This window comes from Ischnura elegans, chromosome 6, assembly GCF_921293095.1.
Source record: "Ischnura elegans chromosome 6, ioIscEleg1.1, whole genome shotgun sequence".
NCBI lineage: Eukaryota > Metazoa > Arthropoda > Insecta > Odonata > Coenagrionidae > Ischnura > Ischnura elegans.
This window is the reverse complement of record NC_060251.1, coordinates 113,110,553-113,125,882: the sequence shown is the minus strand read 5'-3', so window position 1 is coordinate 113,125,882 and position 15,330 is coordinate 113,110,553. Positions and strand designations below refer to the sequence as shown.

The 15,330-nt window shown below is 40.8% G+C and overlaps 2 protein-coding genes across 3 annotated transcripts in view; both read left to right on the top strand.

Moving 5' to 3' along the window:
- The first annotated feature begins 929 nt into the window (after window positions 1–929).
- The window catches only part of LOC124161512 (probable pyruvate dehydrogenase E1 component subunit alpha, mitochondrial), a 33,126-nt gene continuing 18,725 nt past the window's right edge, over window positions 930–15,330 (top strand). Inside the window, exons 1-5 of one of the 2 annotated variants that reach the window (XM_046537855.1) lie at window positions 930–1,079; window positions 1,198–1,269; window positions 1,410–1,478; window positions 1,570–1,743; window positions 1,827–1,891. In XM_046537855.1, the coding sequence (XP_046393811.1) occupies window positions 1,029–1,079; window positions 1,198–1,269; window positions 1,410–1,478; window positions 1,570–1,743; window positions 1,827–1,891 (431 nt within the window). In that variant the 5' untranslated portion in view covers window positions 930–1,028. The remainder of the gene's footprint in view (window positions 1,080–1,197; window positions 1,270–1,409; window positions 1,479–1,569; window positions 1,744–1,826; window positions 1,892–15,330) is intronic. The other variant, XM_046537856.1, reaches the window with a different exon arrangement.
- LOC124161513 lies at window positions 3,308–7,448 on the top strand. Its single transcript, XM_046537857.1, has one exon. The coding sequence runs from the start codon at window positions 3,571–3,573 to the stop codon at window positions 4,573–4,575; it is 1,005 nt and encodes a 334-aa protein (XP_046393813.1). The 5' UTR covers window positions 3,308–3,570; the 3' UTR covers window positions 4,576–7,448.

Below are 15,330 nucleotides of genomic sequence, written 5' to 3'. Positions count from 1 at the left end.
GACCTCAGAGAAGCCTGGGAGAAAAGTTGTTTAACTGACGGATATGGAGCAATTGAAACAAAATGATGATTTTTTAAATCAAAGCTTACCTATGTTCCTAGAAATAGCATTTATTATTCTCATTAAATTAATTATAACGCTGATTGTAGTGTACCATTATTGCAGTGTTACATTTGAATTTTCAATACCTAGATGCGGTTGAGGAACTGCACCTTCTCTGGTTATTGGGTCATATCACGGGTGTATACAAGGGAGGGGGTACCGGGCACCTCTGAATGAATACTTTTGGCATTGAAGCTGTCTATCAATTAGTACTTCCCTTCCATTTTCTAATATTATTGTATCTCCTAAATTTCTCATAATTTCACTTTTATTTTAATAAAAATTATATTCCTAAGTACTTTAAATTACTCAATTTTTATGTAAAATAATCCTCCATTCAGTTTCATCATGAAAATGAATAAATAAAACTATAAACAATAATTTCTTAACGCTAATTTACACTGTGAAAGCAGTTACAGAAACTGATAAATGGATGCCTTTTGTGGGCACTATCACGATTTGAGATTAGCTATCAGCAGCAGCTTTAACAATATTATTTAAATTGTCATTAAAATCGTTATATATTTACCAAAGGCCATTGTTCTCACTCGTGCATTATTAGATTTCGCGTGAAGTAAAAAATGAAGTAAATATAGTTTTATACTACGCGCCCGTGAATGAGTCATACGAAAGCGGTAGATTAAAAACACCGGTTTTCCAACGTGGAAAAGGCACCGATCAAGAAATATATTTATCAATTTTCCAAAACATTAATACGCTTCCCAGAGTTTTCCTTTTCAATTGGTGGTTAAAATTGTTATCAAACAGTTCTTTACACTTCCGGAGGTAGTCGACTTCCGCGCTTCCGCTGATGATTTCTGCGCTTTCTGCTAGGAGAACAAAAAGCTGATTCAGCTGACGGACGAGGGGCGAACCGACGACCTACTTGCAACCTTGATTGCATATTTGCCAAGGTTTATGCAGTCATGTTCTCGTCAGCCATAACAATCCTACGGAGACAGGGGGCACAAAGGACGGTAATTATGACACATTATTTGAATCATCGGCTAGCTCACTCATGGAAGATATACGTGTTTTTTATTTTATGTTTGAAAAATCCTACATTTTGCACTGATGTTCTTTTAATGCTGCCAGTATGGAACGTGGTTTAATAACAGTAAAGATGTAGTTACCCGTATGATTCCTGACTTTATGGATATGTCTATGGTAACTATAAGAGGAGAAAAGAGAACGAAACAATTATTGTTGTTTACGGTGTTAAGATTCCAGATTTTACTATACGCTATTTTGGTTCCTCAGTGTAATAAAATTGTAACTCATCCAATGATATGCTTATTTGGTTGCAGAAGGCATTGTCGTCATGGTTTTCATCCGCCCAGAGTACCTATGCCACAGATGCAACATTCGAAATTAAGGTATGACCTTTGCGAGTTAAACTCGCGTATACATCTGAAAAAATAATCTTCCTCGATCTATCAATTTATGTTTATATGTTTATTTCCGTAGTGTTGCCGTCTTCACAAGTTGGATAACGGCCCTCCTTCGACCGCAACTGTGACCAAGGATGATGCCCTTAAGTATTACAGGGATATGCAGCTTATTCGACGTTTGGAAACAGCTGCAGGGAATTTGTACAAAGAGAAAATCATCAGGGGTTTTTGCCATCTCTCATCCGGACAGGTGATAGTTGGCTTTCCGAAGTATCTACTCTGGGCACTTCATTGCTGATAATTTCTCCTATTGATTTCTTCATTCCTTTACAGGAAGCTTGCAATGTGGGGATGAGAGCAGCTATGAGAGATGTAGATTCAATCATCACTTCTTACCGGTTAAGTATTACCGTAAATATAATGATAATAATATATTTTTTCTCCCATACATATGTTACTGAATGATAATGAAAATGAAATAATTAGTCCACATAGCACGAAATATCTAGAATGTCTTCAGCTAAAATCTAGAAAATATCTTGCAATATGTATATTCTATTTTGTAAATATCTGAATGTCTGCTTTTCTGATATCTATAAGATATCTTTGAGAAGATATTTTCTAGACATTCATATTCAGATTGGAAAAATCAGGGTTAATGACTCAAATGTAATATCTCAAGTAAAAATTTCTCCCTTGAAACTTGACTGAATCTGGGCTGAAACTACCTTGAAACTCTCTACCTTGGTTCTATGCTGAAACTGCATTGAAATTGAAACAAAACCAGTGGAGTTTGGAAAAGGGATGGCAGTGAAGTAGCAGTGCGATTAAGTACTCCAACTACTCCAATGAAACTCCCTTGGCCGACTAAACTGAAACTCCCTTGGCTAGCTACACTGAAACTCCCATGGCTACAAACTAGACTGAAACTCCCTTGGTTACCTGCTAGACTGAAACTCCATTGGATAGCTAGGTTGAAACTCCCTTCTATGCCAGGCTGAAACTCCCTTGTTTAACTGAATACAATTCCCCTACCCAATCCATTAAAATTCCATTGTCAAATCATATGAAACACAGTAAATTAACAACTTGCGCAACCCAGCCAACAGTGGATGATCACATAACAGATTTCTCCCACAATTTTGCATGCATGATAAAAGATAAAGGGTGGACAGGTGATTGCGATCAACAATAGTTATAACTGCAATGACCACAAAATTTTTCAAGACACAATTTATTAGAACACGAAAATACATCAATAAATTAATAACTGTTAAAAGCACATACAAAAATATTCCAAATGAAAGAAGCCATGGAAGTTAGATGCTCCTGCAATAGAGAAGGAACTGATGATAAAACGACCTAACTCAAAATCAAATTAGCAAAATTGCACATAAAAAACTCTCCTTTACGTGGCTTATTACTTATATGGTGTATTAATGTGAAGCATTCAAATTATAGAAAGCAAAACTTAAATTATCACTGGGGAAGCATGCGCTTTGCATCATAGTTCAATGAAAAACGAAGCGATGACTCGTTACTTAGGCTATGTGTGAACTCCAAACGAAAACCACGCAAGATTCCAAAACATTCAACAGTAACTACAGTAAACTCTCGATTATACGAAGTGATATTGCGGTCCCGGCAAAAAGCCTATGGTAAATACATGGCGCTATTCGATTATACGAAATGTTTTGAATTTACGAATCTCAGATCGGTCCCCAGGAGCAAAAGGCATTCGTTTAAAAAAAAAAATATATCCAAAAAAATATATCCGTTCAAAAAAAAAAATATATCCAAGATGGCGCCGGATCAGTCAACTCTAAACGCGAACGGCGTCATAAACTCAAAAAGTAGTAGTTTTAAGTGTCCTATCTGTGTAAAAAAAGTGGTGAATGGTATCAGTTGTCACGCCTGCTCAGTATTATTCCATAAAAGCTGCGCCAAGTTTATTATAAATGCCGCAAACGACGTAAAAACCTGGCTGTGCCCGGCGTGCAAGGTGTGCTCCGAGCAACTTAAAAGCTCCGAACTACAACGTGATCTAGCTTCTAAAGAAAAAATTATTTCGCAGTTAATGATGGACCTGAGCTTGTTACGCGAAAAAAATAGAGACCTGGAGCTGCAATTGAAGTCAGTGGAAAGGTCCAAGGATAAGGTAATCAAACAGTTGACGAAAGATTCGAATGTGTTGCGTGAAGTGATCAGTGTATCTGGGCCAAAAAAGGGCTCAAAGTTACCAGACGCTTGCTGTTCCTACTCGGCCGCTGTTTCTGATTCAATCTCTAAAAACGAGTGGTCCCGACAAAAAGGTACCCTACGAGGAAACAGATCGTCGAACAAGGTTCTCTCCCCGCCCCCGCTACCCTTGGATAATAGGTACGAATTACTCAGTGAATTCTCGGAAGACTCGCAATCTCATCATCCCGCTACCCAAAGGATCGTGAATCCAGTGAAAATCCCACAACATTACAAATGGCGCAAACGCAAGAAGAACACAACATTATTGTACAGTGACAGCCACGGCCGTGGCCTAGCGGCAATAATGAGTGAGAAATTCGCTGGAAAGGAGCACGAAATCGTTGGCGTGGTGAAGCCAAACGCGGGCATAAACGACGTGACGAAATGTTGCGAGGAGAGCTCCAATTCCTTGACAAGTAGTGACAACATCGTTATCATGGCCGGGACGAACGATATCTATCTAAACAAAGGTAAAAAGGTAATCGATAGAATCAAATCCCTAGTAAGCAAACTGTCAAATACAAATGTCGTAATTGTAAACATTCCCCACCGTCACGACATTCCCAGTGACTCGTGTGTCAACATTGAGACTAAGAGAGTAAATTTGGAACTCAAAAAATTGTGCGAAAGCCTTGAAAATGTTACCGTAGTAGATGTCAATGGTTTTGACCGTGGTCTTTATACGAATCATGGCCTACATCTCAATGGTAAGGGTAAAAACCAATTAAGTGCTCTAATAGTTGACTGTATGGGACTGAAAACAGGTCAGGACAGTAATGTGAAAGCAGATGTATTGGTCACTGCTCATGCACCTGAAACTGAGACTACTCCCTCGCTCTGACTAAGAGACAATATCAACACTGGGTTAATAGACCCGCCCGTGCGTGCTTCCCTCAACAATGGTGATCCTCATATGGTAGCTACATGCTCAAAACTGCGTAAGCCAAGTGAATTTTCTGTTTTTCACGCCAATGTTCAATGCATTCGGAATAAACTGGGTGAGCTAGAAACTCTTTTAGATGAAGTGGCCCCGAACGTTGTGTGCATTTGTGAACACTGGCTTAAGGATGGTGAACTACCCTACCTCAGAATCCCAGGTTATGTGCTTGCTGACGCATATTGTAGGAAAGTTCTCAAGAATGGTGGTGTCATGATAATGCTAAAAGAGGGACTTGAAACATCCTCTTCTAATCTCTCTGTTAGTCACCTGTTGATGGAACGTGTGTTTGAATTCTCCTTGGTTAATGTCGTCTTGGGTTATCAGTCCATTTGTATTTTATCTGTGTATAGGTCTCCTATAGGATGTTTTCGACTTTTTTTGGAAAATTTTTACTCCTTACTGGAGCAAATACTTTGTTCCAGGCCCGATCAATTAATAATCATCACTGGTGATTTCAATGTGGATCTTTCTACTGTCTCTAAGGATCGGACAGACTTGCTCTGCCTTCTTAAGTCTTATAATCTTTTCCCTCTCATTGATCAACCCACCCGTATAACAGACCATACCTCTTCTTTATTAGATAATATAGTTACTAATTTGGACTCCACTTTAGTTGTGTCCAAGATTCTCAGGTCTGACCTTTCAGACCACTACCCTCTTGTTGCTAATTTTTCAGTGCCATCTACTCCGCAGGTTGAATATCGCATAGGTCGCTCTTGGTCCGCCTCAAATACGGCTAATTTCATTAGATTACTTCAAACTGAGACGTGGACTGATGTATACTCTTTTAATGATCTCAACTCCAGCTTTGATTGCTTCTACAAAAAATTCTTAGCTTTCTTTGATTTCTCCTTCCCTGTAACTAGAAGGAAAATTAAACCCACTCCTTGTAATCCTTGGATAACCGATGAAATTCGTTATTTCTCTCGCCTCCTTAGAGACACTGCATACACCTGCAAAAACTCTGACAACCCTGAACTCAAATCTCAGTACATTGAGCTGAAAAAACAATACAGAAAAATGATCTCAGAGGCTAAACATAACTTTAATGACCAACGAATTTCTTCTGCTGATAATAAGTCCAAAGTCATCTGGAAAATTATAAATAGTTCTAAAATGAAGCAGAAACCCACCCACCTCCAGTTAAAAGATGAATCTGGTAATTTAATTAATGATCCAACGAAATTAGCTGCAGCATTTAACGATCATTTCTCGCAACCCAATGGTTCAACTCCCACCCCTGGACGTCCATCTCACCAACCCAACTGTTCAACAGCTTCATTATTCCTTTACCCCTGCTCTGAAACTGAGTTAACCTCTATTATCCGAAAGTCTTGCTCTAAATTTTGTGCAGGTACTGACGAAATACCATATCACTTAATACGCCTGTCTTATGATTATATTAAATCACCTCTTCTTTTCCTTGTTAATGCCTCATTACAACAAGGAGCCTTTCCTGATTCTCTAAAGGAGTCTAAAGTAATACCACTCTATAAGAAGAAGGGCTCTATCCACGATTTCAGCTCCTATCGACCCATTTCACTTATAAATCAGTTTGGCAAGGTTTTTGAATTAACTTTTTATAGAAGACTGACCTCTTATTTAGAGTCAAACAACTTCCTATCACCTTTTCAATATGGCTTCCGTAAGTACAGATCTACCAGTCTTGCTATTGCCCAGGTAGTCGACAAAATTTTAACAGCACTAGACCGCAAAACGGAAGTACTTGGCATATTTTATGACTTCTCCAAGGCTTTCGACAGTGTCAACCACCGTATCTTGCTGAATAAGTTACCCTCTTTTGGCATAAGAGGTATTCCCTATCACTGGGTAGAATCATATCTCTCCAATAGATCTCAAATTGTCTCAGTGGTGTCGAATGGTCATAAGTTCAATTCTCTTCCGAAATTTCTGACCCAAGGTGTTCCTCAAGGATCTATTCTTGGCCCAATTCTATTTTTATTATACATAAATGACCTCACCAACTTTGTATCCTCTGCAACTGGTATTCACCCAGTATTATATGCAGATGATGCCAACTTTATTATAACGTCCTCAACTGTCAAAGGGTTACATACAGCAGCCAACTTTGTCTCCGATCAGGTTCTTACTTGGTGTAAATTGAATTGTCTTAATCTCAATGTCACAAAATCCCAACTTATTTACTTCTCTAATTTCAATAAAACCCCTAGTTTGCTTAATGTTGACCTAAATGGAACATGTATTCCTCAGGTTGACGACACCATGTTTCTGGGAATGAATATCGATGCGCATCTTTCCTGGGAAAAACTTGTCTCTAATCTAGCTGGTCATCTTAGCTCTAAATGTTTCCTAATCAGATCAATTAGATCCACTGTATCCATTGATGTTCTTCTAATTATTTACTATGGGGAATTCTACCCCCATTTACTATACACCATTCTACACTGGGGCTCTTCACCCCATGCAGTGACCATTTTTAAAATCCAAAAAAGAGCTATACGTTTGATTGCAAACAAACCATGTAGAACCCCATGTCGCCCTTTGTTTAAATGTCTTCGCGTGCTACCCATTCCCTGTGTCTACATACTTTCTGTTTTATTATATGCCAAGTCAAACTTTAAGGACTTTGCACTAAACTCGGATATTCATAACCAGGGTACTAGGCAGCAGGGTGACTTGCATATCCCATTTGTACGCACTAAGAAAGCTATCTGTGGCTTTAAAACAATGACTCTAAGGCTTTATAACAAGCTTCCGAAGAACCTAAAAGCTCCTATGAGTTTGTCGACATTCAAAACTAAGTGTAAAAACTTTTTATTATCCAATTGTTTCTACTCAGTTGATGAATATTTATCTTTGTAACTGCCTTTGTATTTAAACTGCCATTTTGTAAATAACTTGATTTTGTATACATGACGTGCCATATACAATGTATGTACAATACTTGTCGTCTGGCAAATTAATAAATTATTATTATTATTATTATTGTTTATACGAACTATGGCGAAATATTTGTCAACAAAACTAGTTACCCCGGCGTAAGTTGCTAAAAAAATCAGCGCTTCCAACTGTGGTTCATCAAAAGTGTGAAATCGTAAATGATAGTGCAACTTTGGAGAGAAAGGGTTCGCCTAAAACCTCACGGTGGGAATTTAGGGGAAGTAGGAGTTCAGTAAAAATATCGCGACTGACATAATGCCCCTATTTACGTGCCTATTCGTAAACATGGCATCGACAATACTTCGTAGTTTAACATGTCAAGAAGGCCGCGCGGGGTATTTTGTACACTCCTAATTAACCCTTTGCACTGCTGTGAACGTACCTGGTACGTTCGCAAGGCAGGCTGCTGAGAACGTACTTCGAAGACTACTTGACTACTTTTCGCCGAAGCACTTCGAAGGTTCCCCAATCCGGGACCTTTTCCTCGACGAGCTCACCCTCGCTGGCCCCTCTCTTCGACCCTCCAAGGGGGCCTTTCTCCCCAAAAGTGACCGCTCTGACTGCATTTTGAAAATCTATCAATCAATGCCATCATCAAAAAATAATTGTTTGCATCGCACTCCTGCCAATCAGGCATTTAAATGATGAACCGTGTTTCTGCGATGAGAAATAACGATTTTGTTAACTTTGCTAAAATGGCCAAGTTAATAAAATTGTTCCCCGTTCTCCCTTGCCGAGAGATCTTTCTTTCCAAAGTCTTTGTTTACTTCCTCCCGCGGACTTCTGCTGATCTTGCTGACACCCACCTTACGCATCCCAAACCCCTCCTTCCCCAGCATTTCCCATTCACTCCCTCCCTAAGGTGACGGAGCTTGAGTGCGCCGCAAAAAAATACTGCCCCCAAAAGTAGACTGAGGCATAGCTGAAGGCCATTTCCCCACCCTTCTTTGTCCTGCCCCCTTCACCACTCCTTATGCTGACCACACTTCTTCCCTCAGGCAATCCCCATCCCACTCTTATTCACCCCACCCACTGGGAACATTCCCCGATTGTGGAGAAGGGCATGGTTCATCTTACCTGCAACGGGGGTAAGTTATTAACCGGAGAGAGGCTGAAGAAGTATCTTCCACAATCGGGAAAATGGTCCCGCGCTTATAATTGTCTCTCTTCTTCTCAGCTGACTTTTCAATTGAAATTATTTTCTTTGCTCTTTTCACACTATATTTATTTACGATTATGGCGCGACTATTTTTAGTGCTAAAGCTAAGAAAATCTTTTCTCTATGTCGATGATCCTTTGCATAACTTTCAATACGGCGGAGAAAGGAACACGAAAACTAAATGAGGTGAAGATGCAGTTTTTTGCGTGTCATTTTTGGGAATTCACGCAAGTGAACCAATTCTTCATACACATTGAGAAATGATGAAACGTCTCTTGTAGGAAAACAATCAATGCGGATAATAACGTTTCTCTCTTTATTTCTCCGATAATGGAAGATGTTTCTCCTGTCGTTTTCCGGTTGGAACCTTGCTCCTGTCGGCATATAAGAAGAGAGGAATACTATATGAACATAACACTTCACACCCGGTATGAAGAATATGGTCCTGATGAAGATTGAAGTCTTTCGTAGGAACGTCTGCAAAGATGATGGAGCACAGTATCCGGACGTAGAACTCAAACAGAATTTACTTCAAATATTCGCCAGAAGATATCCTACGTAATTTATGATCGTAACTAAATCTCAATGAAAATAACTAATTGAAAATATAGCACATTCAGCTGAAAATACGAAGTAACTCGAAATATTAACTTGCGAAGGTTATTTTGGAAACGGGTTAAGGCCCTCGTTTTTTTTTCTCATCACTGAGCGATAGAGGGCGACATAAATGGCGGTTAGGCCGGCTGCCGCTAAAATTCCATGGGTGCTGGAAACAAATATCTATCTTACGCGTACTTAATTGTTGTTATTCGCTCCTAAACACAATTTTATAACATTAAATTCTTATAATAAACTTTGCAATTCATTATTTGATTACGTTTTCTAAACTGGTCGGGCATTTCTTAATCGATCGTTGATGTTGAAGTATGAACAAGAAACGGGAATTTTAGGGTGTTATAATTATTTAACCATCTTTCATAGCATAAATCGATAACAAAAAGCCTTTTCTATGAATTATACCGAGAATAACCACCGAAAACATTTAAATAAGACCACTAAAGGCAAAAAACGGCGGAAGAAACAAAAGTGAACATTTTTTCGTGACTTATGAAAAAGGCTTGAAATTACGAAACTCGATTTTACGAAGTGCCAATTTCCCGGTCCCACTGACTTCGTAAGATCAAGAGTTTACTGTAATAAGTATAAGCAGTAAATATACATTGCACTATAGCGAAACCCACCCGCATTCCTTATTTCTTCGAAAGCCCGCTCGAGCTCACCGAGTCCGGTCCTCCGAGGATGACTAACGGACGGCGCGGCATTGATGACCGGTTGGTGTAATATCCTCCTCGTCCGGGGTATCCATGAGGCAGGAAAAGTGGACGGCAGTCGCCAACGCATTGAAAGAAGAATTCGTTATTGGCTGCATGACCCCCGAAAAAGGAACTTGAAATCCTTAAACGTGCCTGGATTAAAACACAAATTCAATGTCAACGTTCTCATGGCTAAACATGGAAGGAATAAACATGCTATCAGAAACGCTTACCTCCAATTATGACTGCAGTTACCACCACCGACCTCGTTCTCCCCTTCACCTTAATTTCGATTAATTCTTGCCGTTAACAACCGTCGAAGTACCAGGAAAATATTTATGCCATCAATCTTTGCATGCCAAAACCCACGCTCACCACTCGTCTTTCGCTCCTAGCAACTTAAGAGAAATAACGGCAACCGACAGCTTGACGCACGGGAAAAGATATACGTGTTGCCAAAAGCTAAATGTAAAAAAATACATTGCCGCTGAAAACAGGGGTCGCGTATTTGTCCGGTAGATGGGTTCCGTATGTTGGCAAAACTTACGATGGGTAGCACACGCGCAGCAAGGGAGAAGCAGTTCAAATTCATGAGGGAGAGGGGATACCCAAATGCTGCAGCAGCTCTGTGGCAGGGCAGTAAAGACATTCGGCAAGAGAGATGCAGTGGAGCCATAAATTCGGCCTGGCCTGAGGCTATTGTCCAGTTCAGTATCAGTGGAGCACACATGCCGCAAAGGAGAAGCAGTTCAAATGCAATGGACTTGCAAGGGAGAATGGCATCACCGAGTTTCAGTTGAGTGCCCTTTTTCTTGTTGAGGACAAGGCAGTGCGGTGCAGTTACAAGGTTGTTTCAAGGCAGTTTTCACACATTCAGTGGAGTTTCAGCCCAGAATCAGCTGTTTCAAGGGAGAAATTTTTACTTGAGATATGTTTCGGTATAACAAGAGTTTATTTTTCAACTGACAACATGCTGGTGGGGCAGGAGGAGATGGTCTGCTATCTTCTGGGGATTCTTCCTGAATATTGGAACATCTCTGTCTTTTGCTTTTTTCTGATAAGGGCTTCCTCCTCCGATTCCAAATTTGAAGTTTCCAAAGCATCTCACAATTTCCTGTTAGATTTCTTGTAAGAGTCTCATAAAAGGTTATGGCAATGTTTTTTAAGATACATAGTAAAAAAGAATTTAGCTGTAAATTAATGAAGAAGAAGAGACCAGAATATTTTGTCATACCTTTTATTCCACTGAATTGGATTTGTTTGTTGATGTAGTTGATAGTTAGCTAATTTTGGAAGAAACAAGCGTAGTATAAGCGCATTCAAACAAGACGAGACGGACTGGAAACTTCAGGCAACGCAAACTGAGTATATCACATTGCTGCGCCGTCGCCCCTTCGCTTTGAAGGCAACGACGTCACATGCAAGATCGGACGTGTTCGTCCCTTGCTCCTTCGCTCGTAGCCTTGTTGCTACGAAGACGGAGGGAGCGCGCTCCTTCCCCTCGACCTCTCCTTCCGCGCTCTTCTCTTATAAGCATTTCTGGTTTCTTTTATCTACAATTTAGTCCAACAATGAACACACTCGTTCAAATTTTTGAAAGTGCAGGTTTTGACACCAATATAATTTTCAGTTGCAAAAATCCTCATATTAGCGTCTGAAGATGATTTTTGAAAAATCAGGTCCTCAGCGAAATGGAAATTGCTCAGCAAGACAATGTTGACCATTAACCCGGTATGTCCTTCAAAACTACGCGTTTCTCTACGTTTTATAAGCGATTACTGTATGCTGTATGAATGCTGCAGGATGCCCACTCGTGGCAGTAAATTTAGCGCGCCCTCCGGAGTGAAAAACCCCGCGTGATCTTTTCCATGTTCATCTCTGGGGTACCGACGTGACGGCGCGATGCTAACAAGAAAAGCAAACAGGAGCATTTTTAAAATACGCCACTAAGGGAGAAACTCCCCTGCCTGCTGCTTGTTTTTGACCCAGGGTTTCAGATGACTGACTCACGCTGAAAACCAAGGCCACTCAGTTCCCCTTGGACTTGCGACCGGCGAATGGGAGGGGGGGAAGATAAGAAGTTTGTGTAACAGGCGCACCCTCATTTTTGGCTGCAATTTCTGGGAAAAAAGGTGCGCCTCTTACACGCGCTTATACGGTATATACGAAGAACTTGTGTTGATGCATTATCAGATGTGCCCTATTTAATTCTTTTGTGGTGTACAAAACATTGAACACTTCTACCCGTTGGACCTTCAAAAAATTTGTTTCGGAAGTAGCCAAGGGCTGGGCTAAATGTGAGGAGGGAAGAAGTGCATCTTCCAGCGATGATGACACAGAGGGCGAGGTAGAAAGGCCAACTCAGCGAGCGCCTCGGCAGGATAACCCGGCAAGGCTAGCAGGGGGAATGATGAAACACACTCTAGAGAAGATAGTGGGGCATGGGAAAAAGAAATATCCATCGCGGATGCGTCGAGTTTGTTCTGCTAATAAACTTAGGAAGGAAACAGTATTTGTATAACAGACAGTATTTGTCTCACACCAGTTGGCTTAATTATAAATACAACACAGTTTGTTTCTCATGTACTTCTTACTTATATGATTTTCCATCAGGATGCTATTGGTATTCAGGCAACAGAATACCGTATAAGCTTGTGTAAGAGGCGCACACGTGTAAGAGGCACACCCCTATTTGAGGATCGAAGCTATAAAGAAAAACAATTTTGCGACATTTTTTTATCCTATCGTGCGGTGTTGCAGACGTATGCCTGGAATTTCGACAGTTATCGAAATGTCCTCTTTCAGTACTATTTGAAAGAGGAAATTTTGATAACTGCGGCGGCATAAGAGGGAGTAGAAAGAGTTCCGATCCTCTCTTTGCATACGCCATCGCTCTACGTTGCTTGTCCTACTCATGAACAATTTTGTTTAAAAGCTCTCGCAGGAGTATTGCAATAGAATTGCAACCGCGGAAAATTTTAAGGCAAAACACGACAGGCACATAGCATGAGCTTTCCCAAGAGATTGAACAACAATCGGGGCAATCTCAGCGCCGTAGGATAATAACCACGTCGTAGATTTAAGGCCCCTTGCACACGCACCGATTTTGGACGGCCGGTAAAATATCGGCCGTCCACATTCCAATAGTGAACAATGGGAGAGCATTGGAGCTTGCACACCTACCGACCACACGCCGGCACCTACAAAATGCCGGTTAGTGCCGGCTATTGTCACTGTGGATCGCCGACGCCGGCTCAAAAACTTAGCAATGTATCGTTTGACCGGTAAAAATCCGGCGTGTGTGCAAGCATCGCTTGGCCGGTAAAATATCGGCCAATATTTTACCGGCCGTCCAAAATCGGTGTGTGTGCAAGGGGCCTAACGGAACTACACTCGGCTCTCCATCAGCTAATGCCTCTGCCGTTTTTTTCCTTTCCGAGACTCCACAGGAAAATATCAAGTTACAGGGGAACAATGGAAACGTGTTTCATCCCTACCCCATTCCACCAACTGACCTTTTTCGGTCTACCAGGTTCAATTCCCCGAGTTTCTGGATGTCAAATGCTACGTGAGTCACCTTCTGAGCTCGAAGATATCTCGATATCTTTCAGCAAGTGTATGACACGCACGAGGTTCAAAAAAAGAAAGAGATCTAACGCGACGCATATCTGACAGAATTCAAGTTTTTAACTTTTAAGCTCTAATTGTTTGACACAAAGATTTATAGCTAAAATAAGGCTACTAATATTCAACATAGTCCAAACAGCACAATTTCGGAAGAAACAAGCGTAGCATAAGCGCATTCAGACAAGACGAGACGGACTGGAAACTCAGGCAACGCAAACTGCGTATATCACATTGCTGCGCCTTCGCCCCTTCGCTTTAAAGGCAACGACGTCACATGCAAGATCGGAAGTGTTCTTCCCTTGCTCCTTCGCTCGTAGCTTTAAATACGGAGGGGAGGGAGCCCTCTTCCCCTCGACCTCTTCTTCAGCGCTCTTCACTTATAAGCATTTCCGATTTCTTCTATCCACCATTAAGTCCAACAATGAGCACACTCGTTCGATTTTTTTCAACCGCAGGTTTTGACACCAATATTACTATATGCAGTATAAATGCCGTGGGATGCCCACTCGTGGCAATAAATTTAGCGCGCGCTCCGGAGCGAATCACCCCGCGCGATCTTTTCAATGTTCACCTCTGGGGTACCGACGTGACAGCGCGATGCTTGCAAGAAATTCAAACAGGAGCATTTTAAAAATACGTCACTAAGGGAGAAACTCCCCTGCCTGCCGCTTGATTTTGACCCAGGGTTTCAGATGACTGACTCACGCTGAAAACCAAGGCCACTCAGTTCCCCTTGAACTTGCAACCGGTTAAGGGGAGGGGGGGAAGATAAGAAGTTTGTGTAAGAGGCGCACCTCCATTTTCGGCTGCAATATCTGGGAAAAAAGGTGCGCCTCTTACACGCGCTTATACGGTAATCCTTAGGTACTTGTAGGTTACCCTTTCAAAGGAACAAACAAACTAGCGCAACCGATCCTCTCTGTTTGGCCATGGCACCTAATTTAGTGCTGCCACCTGGATTTCCTTCCGGATGCCAATAATTTTGGGCTGTATCTGCTAAGGAAAGAAAATATTTTTTCATGCTATATAACAATACATACAGTAAAACCTCTCTACATCGTAATGGAGGGGACCAAAATATGGGCAATTTGATGTATGGAAGTTCACTGTAGAGAGGTTTCAGTGACAGGCACCATTTTTTCATATCCTTCGGAAATGAAAGGCACTACTGTCTTTTAAACCGTTATACTTATGTGTTTAAACAAACATGCATGCATCAGTGAACATATATTTATTATTTAATAATTACAGAGCGAGTGCTGTCATATGATTTTTACCATTACTTGAGAGAAAGTGATGTGATCTCTCTTAATTCAAAAGTCACATATATTTAATTAAGATAGTTGGATAACTTTTTTCTTATTTACTGTTAGGTATGCTCTCATATGGAACAAAATGGCCTTAACTAATGGTTTACGTGAAAATTACAGCGTATTAAAGGTGTATAAGAAAAAAAATAAGGGTGAAGCATTTATTGCTGAAAATGTCATTCCATGTACGTAATCGCGGCTGCATTAATGATCTCTAGTTATGTCGGTATCATTTAGGGAGCTAGTTAGGCTATCTCAAGGGTACCTCCTTGGTATGATAGGTGGAGGTTTTACAAGATAAAGAGGTTCACTACAAAGGGGTTTG

Coding starts and splice junctions, on each gene's coding strand:
- LOC124161513 (XM_046537857.1), top strand. CDS start 3,571: ATGATGGACCTGAGCTTGTTACGCGAAAAAAATAGAGACCTGGAGCTG.